Source organism: Manacus candei, unplaced genomic scaffold (genome assembly GCF_025592945.1).
Source record: "Manacus candei isolate 608988 ecotype Guabito, Panama unplaced genomic scaffold, ASM2559294v1 h1tg000023l, whole genome shotgun sequence".
Classification (NCBI taxonomy): domain Eukaryota; kingdom Metazoa; phylum Chordata; class Aves; order Passeriformes; family Pipridae; genus Manacus; species Manacus candei.
In genome coordinates, this window is record NW_026138071.1 from 3,402,448 (window position 1) to 3,418,826 (window position 16,379).

The 16,379-nt window shown below is 43.5% G+C and overlaps 1 protein-coding gene across 16 annotated transcripts in view; it reads left to right on the forward strand.

Annotated features, from left to right (window-relative positions):
- The window catches only part of CLASP1 (cytoplasmic linker associated protein 1), a 174,077-nt gene extending 158,175 nt beyond the window's left edge, over window positions 1-15,902 (forward strand). For all 16 annotated transcript variants that reach the window (XM_051787003.1, XM_051786989.1, XM_051786990.1 and 13 more), the window contains 3 exons: window positions 6,989-7,195; window positions 9,873-9,989; window positions 11,770-15,902. In XM_051787003.1, coding sequence (XP_051642963.1) covers window positions 6,989-7,195; window positions 9,873-9,989; window positions 11,770-11,856 — 411 coding nt within the window. In that variant the 3' untranslated portion in view covers window positions 11,857-15,902. The remainder of the gene's footprint in view (window positions 1-6,988; window positions 7,196-9,872; window positions 9,990-11,769) is intronic.
- The last annotated feature ends 477 nt before the right edge of the window (window positions 15,903-16,379 follow it).

Below are 16,379 nucleotides of genomic sequence, written 5' to 3' on the forward strand. Positions count from 1 at the left end.
TAGGCTACAGACTAGAAGACTCTGGGTTGGGATCCACGTTTAGTTTGCATTTTTTAACTTCGTCATGTTTTTATACTGTTTGTAGTATAACAGTCTATTCAATGCTGTTGATTTAATGGGGTGATGTGAAGAGTGAAGCCTGCTTCAGTCATAACTGGAAATATTTATGGGGGTTGACGTGTAAATGCCTTTCACTTACTTTTGGAGCATTAGAACATAATTGAAGTTGTGGATGGTATTAAATCTTGTTGATTTTTATCAGTCTTTGTTTGGAGTTATTTGGAAGAGAACCATCTTTCTGTTGCCAATTAGTTAATATTAACTCATTTGTTCCAGTGTAGTTACTCACCCATAACTAAGGAGAGATGCTGCCTGCTGACCCAATACCATTGATATGACATTGCTTTGGATTCATACCAGCAAAATGAGGATAATTTCTTATTACTGTGTATATTAAAACAGAAATAGTTCATTATCTTGGGAATCAGCTGCAAAATGAAAAATCATAGGATAGCTAATTCCCTGCTTCTGTCTCTGCCATTCTGTTTTTCTCTGCTGCTAAGCCTATAGACTTAACAGATGTGTATTTTCTGTGTGTAAGGAAAAAATACTGTGCCATATCTTAGATATCTAATTTCTGTATTTTATTATCTAGAAGGTCCATAAGCATAATTTATATGTAACATTCTTTGTTGTAACCCTCTAAAAGAGGGAGAAAAAGAAGAAATCACAGTTATCCATTAGCTATATATAATTTTTATTATCTGCTGAGGTGCTTTTAGATTGGCCTCTGGCTTTTATAGGATTTATAACTGTCCTCTGATGATGGTACGATCTATGTAGGTTTGTGCAAAATTTAGCTTGCTAAAGAAGAAAAGCACTAAATGATCGCAGTCTTGAAGATTAATTGTTATATAGGCCGTGCTGGAAGCTGCCAAGCACTGCAGCTGGGCAGTCATTGATGTTTCATAATATACGTTTATGTGCTCTATTTCCCAACACATTTCAAATATTTAGTGCACAGGAGAAGCAGCCTAATCTACTTCATCTCTGAATCCCTTATAAAAATCATATTGTTTTTTCATCTGCTTAGCACTCCCCATTGCTGAGGCTACTTCCTGCTTTGAAACCAAGTCCGTAATTGTTTGTTCCTGTCTGGATCAGACTAAAGCCTTCGGGGATGGGAGTTTGCCTGGCTGGGTATTGGTAAACCTCCATCCCCTCCAGCTTAGATTATACAGGCTTTAAGTAACCACCTCTAGATGGCAAAAATTGGCTCGAAAACATAGCCACATGCCTCGTAAGCATCAAAGCAAAACCTTATTCTTTTGCTTAATAAAATTCTCTGGTTCTCTGTGTGTTTCACAATAGTGTACAAAGCCTTTTCAGTGGGGCAGCCTTTCACCTGCACTGCCTCATCCTCTCTTTCTGCAGAGACAGTGTAACTAATAATCATGGCAAAGCACTCCAGCTTGAGGTTCTACGTGCAGCTCTCATCTAGGTGTGCAGGTGCTGCTTTGCTGAGATCCCAGCTTGTTACACTGATGCCCTGTGCAGCCCATGAACCTGGCATATTCTGCCTAAGGTGAGTCAGGGCATATTTTTCTTTCCTTACTTGCCAGTAGTTTGTGTCACTTCGAAGCAGAAATGAAATTACCAAAACTCTTTAGAAAGCTGCTGCATATTGCCCAAGAGCATATTGCCACAGATAAGCTGCTTGCTGCAGCCATCAGGCAGCAAACATCATCTTAATGCACTGAGAAGTAGCTGAACAGAAGAAATTAAGTGGAAGAGATGGAGTCTCAGTTCTGGTTGTCTTAAGTGAACAGGATCCCATGGCTGCAGTGCACTGTGAACCAGGCAAAGCAGTGGGAATTGTCGTCTAAAGTTTGTCCAGCAAATTTTGTTGAACTTTGATGCCAATGTACTTTTCTATTAAAAGAAAAGGATATGTGACAGGTGACTACTGTCCTGTTCACACTGCTGCTAATACTGCACATCAGCATATCCCCTCCCATTGAAATGAGGAAGCTTTTCATGTGCATATTCCTGGGACCGCCTAACCTGTTACTTTGAAGCTCACACCTTGACAACATTAAGGAAGACATTGCTAGAGGTGAACTGTCTGTGTGCTACACCTCTCTGGCTTTGTGCATGTGAATATGGTTCCTTCCCTAAAGCAAACTGGGTGGAAGTATAAAAATTTCTCTCTTTTGTGCAACTCACTAGAAAAGTCTTAATGCACCACAGACGTCTTTCAAGGAACCCACCAGCAAACACAGCTTAGGTTATGCCAGCAGAAGTCAGGCTGAATCTAGTCTCCAGTGTGTAGAGCATAAGGTAAGGGTTTGGAAAGGAGAAAAGCCTGCTGCTTTAAGGCCAAGAGCTATCTCCTAGATCTGCATTCTTGGGCTGCCTGCCCTGTGTTGAGCGATGTCGAACTAACCAGTTCAAGCCATGGTTTGCTCAAAGTTTTTACTGGGAGGTAAAATCATGTTTGTGACATACCTTACACACAGCTTAGTGTCTGTGTTTTTAAAGCACTGCAGGGCTCTCTCTGGTCTTTCACATCTTGCTTCATAGCCACCCTTTTGAACCTGCTGCTTCCAACTGCCATCATCATTTCATGTCTTTGCTAGTTTTCTTTTGTATCTCTGAGATCCCTGAGAATAATTATATTAGGTCAGACAAAAAGCTTGCTTCACTTGATACCTTACCTGACTGACTGTCAAGAAGAAAGCATACAGTGATGCTTCCCTGTGGATATTCTTCCTCCTTCCAGCTGTCTGAAGCTTAAAGCCTTCCCATGTGAATGGTTCTGCCTGACTCTCTGTGTGTGGTGGCCTTTTTAGTCCTTTTGTAAACTTGTCGTACTTTTAATCCTGTTGTGACAGTGAGCTCCCCAGTCTGAGTATGTAGCAGACAGCACCCTTTCATTTTCTTGGATTTCATAGCTGCTACTTACTGTGGTGTTACTGCTAGTGTGAGTCATTCCTGTCACTTCCAGATGTGTATGTGTGGGTCTTGCCTTCAAAGATGGGAGGAAGACCTGTTGCTTGGTGCTGTTTTTTAATTTCTCCCACTCCTTTTAATGTTGTTTCACTCTGCTGATCAGGTTAAACCCCTGGTTAAAAAAGATATTTGATTTTTTTGATATTGTATGGTATGTACAACTTGCAAGTCACAAGTGTTGTGCCTCATGGCAAAATATCTTTGCTAAACTTTACAATAATTGCATGTTTTTGTTGCCAAATGACCTGACAGTTGGTATCTTTTGATAATGTGCTGTCCTGTGTGTGGGAATGCTGCTGATTTCTCTGGCATTACGAGGTGAGCAGGATTCAGAGCGGGTTGGGTGAATACTCAGGGACATGCTTCCCCTCATGGGATGCAGAGTCCCTCTGAATGGCTGAATGTTTTGCTAAAGCCAGAAGGAAAGACAGGGCTGGTGCTTGCATTGCAGAACAGTGGCATTTGGCCTTCTGTGCCAGCAGGGATGAATTTGTCTTTTTGGCTCATGTCCTACTGATGTCCTACCCTTTCCTACACCCTGTCGCCTGCCCATCCTTCCCAAGGGAACCAGGAACTAGTTACCGATGGAGGCGGATTCAAGCAAGCATGTCAGCACATGCTTTTGAATCCTGTTGATGTCAGTGAGACTTCAGCATGTTATTAATCATATGCTCAGGGGTTTGCTGAAGTGTGGCTGAGATGCAGGCACTGTCTGCCAGATGTGCTCATGGAAGGCTTGGAAGTCTCCCTGGTGTTGTCACATTTACAGGCTAATGTCAGCAGGAAGCATACTGGACATGTGTAATACATCCTTCTGTGTTCAGGGGGAAGGCACTGCAGGGAGAAGGGATGTGAAATACCAAACCACTGTGTAAATGTGGCCAGATCCTTGCTAGAAGTGGGCGGCTATGCTGGAAGGAGGACTGGCAGGAGCATAAATAATTCCTGCATCTTCACAACTTTCCTTGCTCACCTTATGATATGCAAAATATGTGTGATCTTTATTGCTATGGAACCATTTCTTATTTTGTGAAAAATTACAACTGTATTTTAATGCCCCTTGTGCTTGGAATTGGTTAATAGACTTTTTAAGAAAAGATTTTGTCTCATGCACTTACCTCATACCTTCAACTTAATATGCATGGTAAACTGTATGCAAACAGGATATGGACTTGAAACCCAGACAGAATACTCAGTGAAATTTTTACCTACTTTTTTTTTTTTACAGTAGTGTATTTTAGGTCAGAGTCTGACCATGAGTGCATACTAAAGTATTGTTGCTTTATAACGAAGAGGATATAAGATTTGGGGTTAATTTTCTCTTAGTGTGTTGTGGTATATGTGCAAGCTTTTCTTTCTGAGTGTGTTTGAAAACATTTACCAACAGTATTGGCATTGTTGCAAAACAAAATCCCAAGTGTTTGTGTCCAAATATTTGTAGTTGGGGCTTTTTAGCCAGTGGCTTGTTAGTGAATGTAGTTAAATTGATTGCAAGATACCAGAGCTCTCTGTAAGTCCACTGCATTGTTTGTGGAAAGCAGACATCAGAAGCTGCAGTGCCAGGAAGTGGATTCCTTTAAAGGAGACCTTCTGGGAGCTCCTGACTTCATCCACTCCAGCAATTCAACTCTGTGGTATCAAAGCTTGGTGTTAGGTTTCCCTTAAGTACTGGGTTGTTTCTCTCCTTTGCCAATAAAATCCCATAGTGCTTGCTCCTAAGCTAGTACTAACTTATGTGGAAAAATTACTAACTTTCATTCTTCTTACATGTGAAATTGAAGAGGAATTAGCAAAGAAATAGCTGGAAGAGGGAAAACTTGCTGGAAGTGGGAAAGCACGCTTTTTGTTCTGCATGGTTTCTCATTCACAGATCTTTGAGGATGAAACTTTTTTAGTGCTGACCACATTGTGGATTGCCACTCTTTTTGGAATATGTTTTAATATTCTAATTAAATGTGGAGAAAGGCCTGAAGTAAATGGAGCATTTGGACAATTTTTCTTCTGAAAATGGGGCATCGATACAGAAGCAGTCAAGATCTCACCATCCTGCCTCTACCTTGCTCGCATGCATTATTTGTGCTGTATGAAGTATCTGAGATCACGTTCACTGTTGGATCTGCTTTAGAGAATGCCAGAAGTCAAGTGGATGACTTTTATTATTTCCTGGGTATACAAGTGTCTTGTGCCATTCCTGTTTCAGGGAGGTAGCTGTCAGCACATCTGCAAGATTATTGTTAGTACTGTGGCTGTGATACAAAGACTGTGGGTGAATCAGGCTTTGTAGATGGAGATGATCTCTTCTGGTCACACTGTTCATTGCTGCTATCTTGAAAGTCAGTTAAACCTTTCAGGAAAATATTTTATAGTCCAGACAGGGAGACATTCTTATCCTAGTGAGACCTGAGATGAACTTCCCGATATTCCTGATTCATGCATTATCCACAATAGTTGCTTAAAAATAATGAAAGCTTGTCTTCTTTTGAGGCTTTGCTAGAGGTACATCCATGAGTTGCCTCAGTCAAACAGAAATCCCTGAGTTTTATACCATCACAGTGTGTGGAAGAGGAGAATGAGGCAAATTCAGCAGATATGGCTTCAGTCTAAGTGATAGTGATGGCTGGATTTATTTGCATTTTTGTGATTCGCCTGGGACAGATTTACTAGTGCTGGTTGCAAAACATTGACTTCAGACAACCCCAGGTAGCTCAGTTTAGGAGGAGTCAGAGAACCAGTGTTGGGCACCTGACCATCCCACACAATCAGGAAAGAGGGGATGCCTTGAAAGTCCGTATTACTGCTCCTGGGCTCAGGGTTAGGGACTGCCTGGGGCTAGCTGGGAGATCCTAAACATGAGGATGCTTCTTTCTTCTTAAAACTGAGGTGTTGGATTTAAGTCTGCCCACTGGGGCATCTCTGTTCACTCAGGATTTACCCTCCCTTAAAAGTCAACCCTGAACACAGGGGAGAAAGCATCCTCCATCTTTTGTATTGTAACAAGAACATGAGGAGCAAAAGGCATGTTATTTGTGGCCAGGAAGAGTGCAACCAAGAGAAAGCTTCATTTTGTTGCCTGGCAATTAGCACAGACACTTGAAAAAAAGAAAACCTGCCTTCCCATCCTGTTCTTTTTTATCCAATTACTGCAGAATGTAAAATGAATAAATTCTCATGGGAGGAGAGACCAGATTTGGGTCTTTCCTCTTTGAACTAGCTGTCCTACGTGCTGGGGAAGAGTGAAAGTTGTTAATTTGCCTTGCCTTGATGGAAGAACGGAGTTGAATTTAGGATCTCCCTTGCTTTATGTGACTGCTTTACAGTATGGGCTAGTTGCAAAAGGTGAGTGGTACTGCTGTTTCCACTTGTTCTTCCTGCCATTTTGTATAGTGATCCCACTTACATGTTCTGAGAGTGCAGCTGCCCAGTCAGGGACGCCCTAAAGCCTGTTTGTGTCTGTAGCCTGGTTTTGAATACAGCAGGGTCTATTTGGGAAATGGCAGGACACTGCTGTGTAGCCGTAGATGTCTCAGCTTGGGCACCCAAGCACTTGGCAGGTGAGATACTAAAAGGTGCAAGAGTGCCATGCAGGGTGGTGTTTAAGAAGATAAATTTTGTATAAGTTTAAGCTAGTGGGTTTAGGTTCTTTGACAGTGGCTGGAGAGATGTCATCCTCCTGCTTCTCTTGGGATGGGAGTGCCTATCTGTCTTAGGTGACAGGTGATTTTTTTCAAAGTAGACACAACTTATGACACAGTTACATTAGGCAGGATGGACATCTTGCCACTGGCTGGAATAAAGATGTCACTGGAGGCAAAAGATATGAATTCTCGGAGTCGGTCACCGCTCGATAGAGCCTCCTGCAGATCTGTTAATGAACATCGCCAAGCATATCCTGGCAGTCATTCCCAGCACACTCCAGTGGTGCTGGCTGTCAAGTGTGACCTCATTAACATAAGGGTTTGCTCTACTTTCATTTCAGGTCGTCAGAGCTGCCGAAGAAGCTGCTTCCACGCTGGCGAGTTCCATCCACCCTGAGCAGTGCATCAAGGTGCTTTGCCCCATCATTCAGACTGCAGATTATCCAATTAACTTGGCTGCCATCAAAATGCAGACAAAAGTCATTGAGAGGATTTCCAAGGAATCGTTGCATCAGCTCCTACCTGATATCATTCCTGGGTTGTTACAGGTACAGAATCCTATGTCACTGCTCCTGAGCACAAACAAAATTGAGTAATTTGTTAGGTCTGTGACCTAAGAGAAAATGATGGACTCTCTGGAGCCAGATTTTGGTAAATTAAAGTTTTAAACCCTTAATTTTTGGTAAATTAACGTTTTTGTATTTGAGTTTTTGATGGTTTTAGTGTTAAGGAAAAGAAAACTCCGGGTCCTATGTGTATATTCCACAGTTAGATGACTTGGCCTGAGTCCTAAATAAGCCAGTAGCAGCCATGTAATAAATGTGAGAGTAGGGGTTAACAACATCTTATGCTGTCTCTGTGCATCTTGTAGTCCCCTTGAATTCTGCTGAGCTGTTCTGTGCTTTGATGGTACTTTGCAGTTGAATTTGAATCCCAGCAGGCAGGCTGCTCCTTTCTTCTTGCCTCTCTGAAACTACCCGCTGACTTCATTCAGCCTCTTTTTCATAACCCTCTCAGGCTGGGTGGGGAGCTGTGTTTTTGTCAGGGCTAGGGCTTGGTTTTACATTGTGAATTTAGTTTTGAGCACTGGCTGTAGCATGTTGTCTTCTGGTTCACTGCACAAGCAGCTGGTGGTGCCAGCGGTTGGGATGAGGCTGCAAGCAAGAAGAAAATAAGGGAAGTGGCAGTGAAGGAGGAAAGAGATTATGTGTGTCTATAGGGGAGAGATTGTTACAGTCACAAATCAATCAGTGTGAAAGGGAAGACATGTTTGTGTGGGTAAGACTTCCATGGAGAACTGGGATAAAGAATCCTTTGGGGTGAGCATAAAATGTTGGAAGGACAAGAGCAAAGTCAGAAATTCCCCTTATGCATCCTAGTATTCATCCCAATTTTGTAGTGTCAGTTCTTGCAATTCTTTTCTTAATTACCAGCTTCCGGGAATTGGACAATTCTGTATTGATCTAAACTTTTGTTGTAAAGTGGTTTTAGCCATAATTGTTGGAGGCAACATGAACAGTGAAGCTTTGCTGCACTGGAAAAGTTTGGGAGCAGCATGTCTTTAAAAAGGCTGTTATGTCTTCTTAAATTGCTTCCATGTCTCTAAATGGTTCTTGTTTCAGAGCCTAGTTTGTCAGTGATATTTCCTTACCTTAGAAACTCATAGTGATCGAAGAACTCTACTCCTTACACTTGGGAAGTATTTTGGGATCCTGGCTGAAGGTCTGTGTGTGGAGAGTATCACCTTTATGCTTGTTTCCCACGCTGAGGGTACTGCAAGAGCGGTGAACAGGCAAGGAGTGTCAGACAGCAGCAGTATGAGCACAAGTGTGCATTTCCACAGCCTGGAGTGGGGGATCTCTGGGAAAGAACAGGGCTTGGCAGGGAAGAGCTGTGGTGCTTGCCCTGGTCCTGATGAGGAACCCTGGCTCCCTCGGAGCTTGGGGGATGAAACTGAGCTGCAAGGGACTCTCCCATGCACTGCCTCTCAATACTCTCAGGCCACAGAGAACTTTGAGCCTATATCATCTCCTGAGTGAACACTCCAACTGGCAAACTGCTAAATTAAATGCCAGGAGAAGAAGCAGCTGCTGCCTTGCAGCAATTTGGCAGATGGAGAGGTGGGGTGACAGTCCCACTGGCACAGACAGAGCAGGCTCTGCCAACCCAGTGCCCACCAGGATGCAGTCCTCTCAGGCCTCAACACCACATGGATCTGCCTGCCCCTATGGGAGCAATTTGGGATGCACATGTAAGAATAATCTCAGGCCCACAGGGAGACTTGAGGTCAAGGAGAGGCAACTGGTGGGTTTGGGAGCCTTTGGGTTGGGACCCACGGGGACCCTGCTTCCCAGCTGTCCTCCCAGCAGTGGATTGTGTTCCTCTGCTGTGGGCCTGGCTTCAGCCTTTTCTCTACCTCGATCTTCAATAGCTTGGTGTTTCTCTGAGCTCACTGAGGTCTTCTGTTTTTGTAACTCAGTGCTTTGTGGGATTTCAGACTGTCATTTTGGGCTGTACTTTGACCCTGCAGCTAGAACAGCCCAGCTATGCTGCATCCCTCCTCTGGCTTTCCTGGCAGAGATCACCCTGCATCCGGAGGAGCCAGCATCCCATAGGCTAAAGTGATGTCTGTGTTTCTCATGGGATGGGATGGGATGGCTGCTGAGTGATGAATCTTTGCCCAAGTTTGGGACTGATGTCACCAGCTGCTCAGTGACCTGGTGGCTGGCCTAAGCCCTGCTCAAGCTGCCAGAGATCAGCACACATGCAGGGGTCTTTCAGCATTTTCTTTCCTGTGGTATTTCCTACCTGATAGGTAGGCTCCTCTCCAAGAAGCCCTGACCATCCAGGATAGCACATGGTTGTCTGAACTGAACACAGAAGTGTGTATATCTGACAGATTCCCAAGCTCATGTTAGGAAACTGTGTGTTTAACATTAAATAACATTAAATTGTTATTTAATGCTGTAAATAACAAGATATTAATAACCTAGGACAGCAGTAAGTAATAACAGGAGGAGCAGATAGAATGTACTGGGTGATTGCATTCTCTTGCTCTTCAGGTATTCAGGTAGCAAACTGTTACGTTAAGCAGGACCTTTCTGTTGATATGTTAGTAGAAGGGCCAACCACATTTACAAAATGGACATCAGCTCTGTAGTATATTGCTCAGGAAGGATGTTGGGGAGTGCTCTTTGTCTTCTGACCCTTTGTCTTGTTTCCTAGGGCTACGATAACACAGAGAGCAGTGTCCGTAAAGCCAGCGTGTTTTGCTTAGTGGCAATTTATTCAGTAATTGGAGAAGAACTGAAACCTCATCTCGCACAACTCACAGGAAGCAAGGTACAGGAGTAACGTGTGTCTGATGTTTTGATACTGCAAGCTGTTCTGCTGGCTATTACTAGCTGCAAGAAAAGTGGTTTCACTGCAGCTCTGGGTCAAGTTCCCTGTACTCTTGTTAAATTTTATCTCACCCTGACAAATACCACTAGAGCAGCACAACACTTCAGCAGTGTGAGCATTTGAAATCCCACTAAGAAAATTTTGATGGGGTTCAGAGATTGGTTTCATTTGATCCTTGATTTAACTGCAAGCTGCCACTGAGCAGGTCCTTTCCACTCCAACTATGTTTGCCTTGCCCCTTTGGTGTTGCATCCAAGGGCAACTGTGCAGTGTGTTGGATCAGCTGCTGCTCTGGCTGAAAACCAGATCTGCAATACAAATTAAATACCTTTCACTCTGCCCTGTGGCTACACAGGTAACCTGGTGCAGAGAGTGATGGGAATGAATGGCAGGGATGGTGGGAGAGCAGGCCCTCTCAGCAGCATGTTTTGATTAGGGCTGGTAGACATGCAGGTAAAGCTTCACTCTTAATAGCACTGCACATGGGTCCCTTTTCTTCTGGGACAACAGCAAGCTCAAGTGGCCCTTCAAAGGACTTTGTACCCTGGAGTCAGGCTAGCTGCAAAATTCAGATTCTGATCTGATGCTGCAAGTGAAACCAAGCCCATAATTCAGTTCTGTCCTTCAGACAAGAGCTGGCCTTTTGTGTTGAAGCGGGTGGTGTTTGCTTGCTTTTCAGAGCTGCTTGAGAAGCCATCATAAAATTTTTTTCTCCTGTCTGAAGTCATCATACACAAGATTTCTATGTAATTTTAAGATGAATTCTGTATTTTTTGTTTCTGAAATAGATCTCTGTATGTGAATAGCTATTTAGATCAGAGGGCTTCATTCTGTCATTTTGAAGCAATAATTTCTTTCATTGGTAGGAAGTGTGATGTAGGGCAAAACAACCTGAGACTGAGACACTTGGATTTTATTTTTGTGTTGAGTTGTCTTGTCCTTAAACAAATTACTTGTGCCTCCAAATTGCTCTGGAAAGAGACAACTATGGGTGCTGAGGTTTGCCTCATTACATTTGGGCTGTTAGGAAATTCCCCTATAAAATGTTGTAGAGGCTTTATTATCCCAGTATCCTTGGTGCCATGGACTTACTCCACCACATAACTAGCTATAAACATGTGAGTAATTCTTCTGGGTTTATGCAGACTGCCTGCACGTCTAAAGTTAAATGTGAGCATGAGTCATTACAGGATCTGGAGTTAGGGTGGCAAGGCGGAAAAAGAAAACAAACCCATGGAAAGGAAGTATATAGCCATAATAACTGCAGTTTTACTAGATGTACCAAGTTAGTGAAGATAAAATGTCGTTGAAAATGAACATTTTATAAAGCACAGAGAGTTCAAGGTGTTTCCTAGGAGGGACCTATGGCTCTTGGATCACCAGTGTGCCTGCAATCCTACTGACCTCTGTGGGAATCCTGCTTGACCTAATCAGGCTGCAGGATTGAGTCTGTGAACTGCTTGCTGGCTGCTGAAGTGAAATGCAAGAGGTTTTTCTAAATCCCATTAAATGTGTCTGTAACTTCAGTTGGACTGGGCATACCTTCCTGCCTCTGTTCTGAAAGATGGTCAGTTTTGCTTCTGTTTTTCTGCTAGAGTGCCCAGTGTCAACTCACTCAAAACTGAGCTCACCACAGAATGCGAGTTTTTAGATTTGCAGTCAGTTTGTACCCACCTGTTTTTCCTGGCATTTTCTCCTGATGTTTCTTTGTTTCTTTCAGATGAAGCTACTAAACTTGTATATAAAGAGGGCCCAGACCACCAACAGCAACAGCAGTTCCTCTTCAGATGTTTCAACGCACAGTTAATGGAGATATGTGGACATGTGTAGACTTAGAAGCAATCAACGGTGCCTCTCAGAGACCTTTCTGCTACTCTTCACTGGCACACTCCATCCGCTTAAGGAGGCCATGCAGATATTTATTGCAATCAGTATTTTAGTCCCTTAAAAGCTTTTATGTAGAATCTTACTGGTATTGAATGTAAAGGAAGCAAGGTCTGTGTTGCAGTCTTCATTAAAAGTGAACAACAGGAAGCCATACTTAAACATATTGGTATAGCCTGCTGAAATCTCAGAAGTATGTTTAAGTTAGCGTTCCAACACTGAGTCCAAGAACCTGGACACATGTAAAAGTCAAACAAATCTTGTTGGTTTAGTTTATCCCATTTTGGTTTCTGTGTGCTAGTTACCTGCTCTCTCCCCGCAGCCATTCTGGCTAGGTTCTTCTCTTCTTACAAGTCTTGTGTTCCTGTTTTGTGCTCCCTCTTGCAGCTTGCCTGACTTGCAGGGCTCTTCACGGGGAGATCTTTGCAGATGTGGCTGTGATTTCAGCCTCAGATGCTTTAATACTTAAGAGATACCAAGTGAGTAATGAAAAAGTAGGTTCTTTATAAACACCTGAGTTTTTGTACATAGTTCTGACAGACCCTGGATGGGCTGATCTCTCTCCAGCCAGCTGTGCTGTGCGTAACAGCTGGGATTTTGCTCCTTTCATTGACTGTGTAAATATTTCTCCCCTCTCAACCCATTTGGCTCTTTCATATGCTTAAAAGACTCTCCAGGTTACTTCTTACTCCCCAAAGGGAACCTGAGACCCAGTTCTGGGACTGATGTCTGCGAATAGGATGGTGGAGTTAGGTGGGTGGGGATTGGGTTAGGCTCTGTGTGTGTTCATGGGTGGACGGTGGGAGCTGGCAGAGCTGTACCTCAGTGCCAGATGTTTTTCTTGAAGTCTGTAGCATCAAAGGGCTGATCTGCTGCTCTGACTGACCCACTGGTGCTGGGTGGTGAGTGACTTTGTCCCCACAACTCCTTTGTGCTTTGGGCAAAATGTTCATCCCAGAGGACAGAAAGGGTGTCTGAATCTGAGCAGAAATACCACGTGGAAGCACCTCTGAACCAGCTGGGACAGTGCTGGTTGCCTGCCACAGCCCCTCCTGTGCCTGAAGACCCTGCAGTGCTGTTAACTACCCTTAGAAGCCTCCTCCTTCCTGACCATCCCGACACATAGGCCTGCAGGGTGCTCTGCATTTTGGAGCAGTGCAGAGGGCCCTTGCTGGGTACTGCTGTTAGCAGGGTGCTCTGGGTAAGGGTGCAGCAGGGCAAATCCTTTTGCAGCCTGATGACACAGACCAGGTCAGAGGCAAACCAGCAGCAGTCAAATAACATTCAGCATCACCCTTTCCCAAATAAAGACCCTTCTGTTTGCAAAGGGGGAGCTCCCCCTGGCTCTACCTGTAACCAGGGAAAGTAGGATGTTGCTGATTAGTGCTTTGTTTGGCCCTGGCCTGGATCCTGACTGATGGGCATGCCCACCCCAAACCTGCAGCAGATCACAACTGGGTTTTGTCCCCAGTGCCAGCGATGCAAGAGGATGGTGGACATGCAGCTTACGGCTGCAGCTGTGGTGATGGATGTATGTTCCCTGGCTGCTCTCAGTGCCTTGGAGTTTCTCCAGCTTCCTCCATTTCCACTTTGGGGAGCTGAAGGGACACCTTGGGAACATACTGAGAACATGAGACTTTCCATTACTGCAGCAGGGAAGGGTAAAGCCCCTTCCATCAGTTCATCCCTCTGTGTCTCAACCCCATCCCTGAGGAGCTATGCTGGGAGCTGATGCTTGGTGCCAGCTCCTCTCCCAGTACTCATCTCAGGAGGGATTGGGCTGGTGAGGACTATGTGGTATTGGGCTGCAAAGCTTGTTGGTCCCTTTTCCTGCTCACATGAGAGCAGAGAAGGTGACCACCTCCTGATTTATACATGTCCAGGCCTTTTCTGGCTGCAGGACTAGTTCCCTCATCTTTCCCAACAACTAATACTATGGCAGGAGAAACTGTGTGCAGTCCTGGTGTGTGGGATTCTGCAGGCTCAGAAAAGCCATCCTCAGTAAAGGAAGGATTGGCTGCTCCATAGTTTGTGTCTCCCTTTCTGTGGACCATTTCTTTTCAACATCTTTCAATATGCTTGTCAGAATGCTCTTTTTAAAATTTTTTTGAATTATTCAAATTTTATTTTAACACAAATTTATTTTTCCTTTTGAGGAAATATTCAGCTGACTTGTTGGCAGCAGTTAGCTGTCTTGTTTGAATTTTTAGTAGTGGGTTAGGCTTTTTGGGGGTGTTTTTGTTTTGTTTTTTTTTTAATTTGTACTTCTAACTGCTTAGTATTTATGCCTTTCTTTCTCCCCATCTCAGTTCAGCATCTTCTGTTCCAGTTCTGGGGTTCAGAAGGTCAGCACAGTTGACCAGGTGGTGTTAGTCCCTCCCAGCTGTGATGGAGCTTGGTCCATCATTGTTTGCTGTTTGTTGGTTTGGTGTTTTTTTTTTCTTTGAATGGCACACTGTAGCAAATCTCCAGGAATTGAATTCCTTTTCAAATGATTTTATATATTTTATAAAATCCTGTTAGTATGCACTGAGAGTGAATGCACTGTAACGTCCCTGACATGACACCTCAGTCGGAGTTGACAGCTCGTCCTTGCAAAGGTGTGTGACCTGCTGCAGGCAGCGACCAGCCTGCGCTCTCCGATGTCATTGGCACCCCTGGGGCTGCACATGGTAGAATCAGGCCTTACTTTCTGAATCAAATTCAGTTCTGTTTGTCAACAGATGCTCATTAATGTGCTACTTAATTTCGTTATGTGAGTCAGTCGAGGACTGTTCATCCTTTGAGTACTCTAGAAGTGTGTTATACCTGTATACAGTAGGGAGCATTCTGCTTTAGGTATTTATAAATCATTGCGTATAATGTACATAGTAAAGTTGTTTAGTATGTTGAACATGACCCAATTTTTATTTTGTGTTTCCTTTGAAGTACTCAAAGGGCTAGCTCTGAATGTCACCTCTCTGATCTCCAGTTTTGACTTCAACAAGCTGTACAATCATTTTGTTTTCTCTTCAGCAAGCATAAAGGTCTCTCTGGCTACAAATCACAGTGTCCACGCAGGCTTGCAGAGGAAGGTCTGCATGCTGCAGTGTCTCACCGCACCGGTGAAGCTTGTGTTCACGTTCTCCTGGCAGTAGCCACCTACTGCAGCTGCCTTTTTTTTTTTTTCTTGCTGCCCATTATGCAGGGCTTCAATTTTTCGTAACCTTTAAAAAAAAAAAAAAAAAAGGAAAAAAAATAGAGGTTAAAAAAAAAAAGGAAAAAAGTGTATTTTCTTTGCCCACCATGCTTTAAAAATCTGAATGGGAGAAAACTCTCAGCAGACAGCAGCTCTTGGCTGCAAGGTTGCCGAAATCTCAGATGTGGATGTTTTTTCTGCCATTGGCTGCACCAGTGCTCCGTGGGCATGGGCAAATACAGGCTCCATCCGCCCCACAGGTCTACGTACTGTAGTTCTCATGTAGTTCAGAAATATCGAGGCATGTGGCTTTCTTAAGGTACACTATGTGTGCTTGCCTGGATTACAATACAATACAAGACTGTCTTTTTAATGCTTATTACTAGCTTACCAATAACCTGTATAAGTAATGTAACTTGCATCTTTGTCATCAAAACCTTTTCTCCCCACCCCTTTATTTATCAAGCATAATATTACATATTAAGGGACAGAAAACTAGACCTTTGTAGTATACACAGGACGTTGCTAACAATGTTTTAAATGGGAAGTAAAAAACGCTCTGAAAAATGCCAGCCACGAGAAATGACTTTGTTGGCACCGTGTTCATGCGCATGTATTTTTTCTATTTTTTCCGCTTTTGTCATGTTACATCCATATCTGTATTTATATCTTATTTGTTTCACTTTTGAGTGTATCATGGCAATTGTACAGATGTTTTTTGTTAACATTTACGTGATAGAATTTGCTAAAAAAAAAAAATTAAAATAAAACCTTTTGAGTTTGCCCTAGAATAAGTGGAAGTTGGGTGTCTTCTTGGGGGAGAAATATTAAAGTAGATTCATTATCCATCACAGCTCCTCACTCCAGCCTGTGCTTCTAAATGATTTGGTCTTATACCTGCCCTTCTGTGTTTTCATGTATTAGAGGGCATGTGGTGGGCTGGCTGTTTCCTACGGGCACCAGTCTATGAGTGCCAGTGTGACTGGCAGGCAGTCAATTTTTGGATGCTAGTCTTGGGAAGTCATGATTTTAGGGGATACTTGTGACATTGCAAACTGGAAAGCCATTTACTGTTTGAGAGCTGATGGTTGTGCAAAGGCATGGAATTCAAGGAGTAAGGGCTTCAAAAGATGCCTGTGTTCTGAGGCTTGTGAAGAGAACAGCAGAGGTTTTAAAATATATGGCAGTGGAAATTTGGGTGATGAAGTGTTTGGGGAAGTGAAGGGGTGCTGGGAACTGCACAGGTCTCTGTGCCTGGTACCAAATAA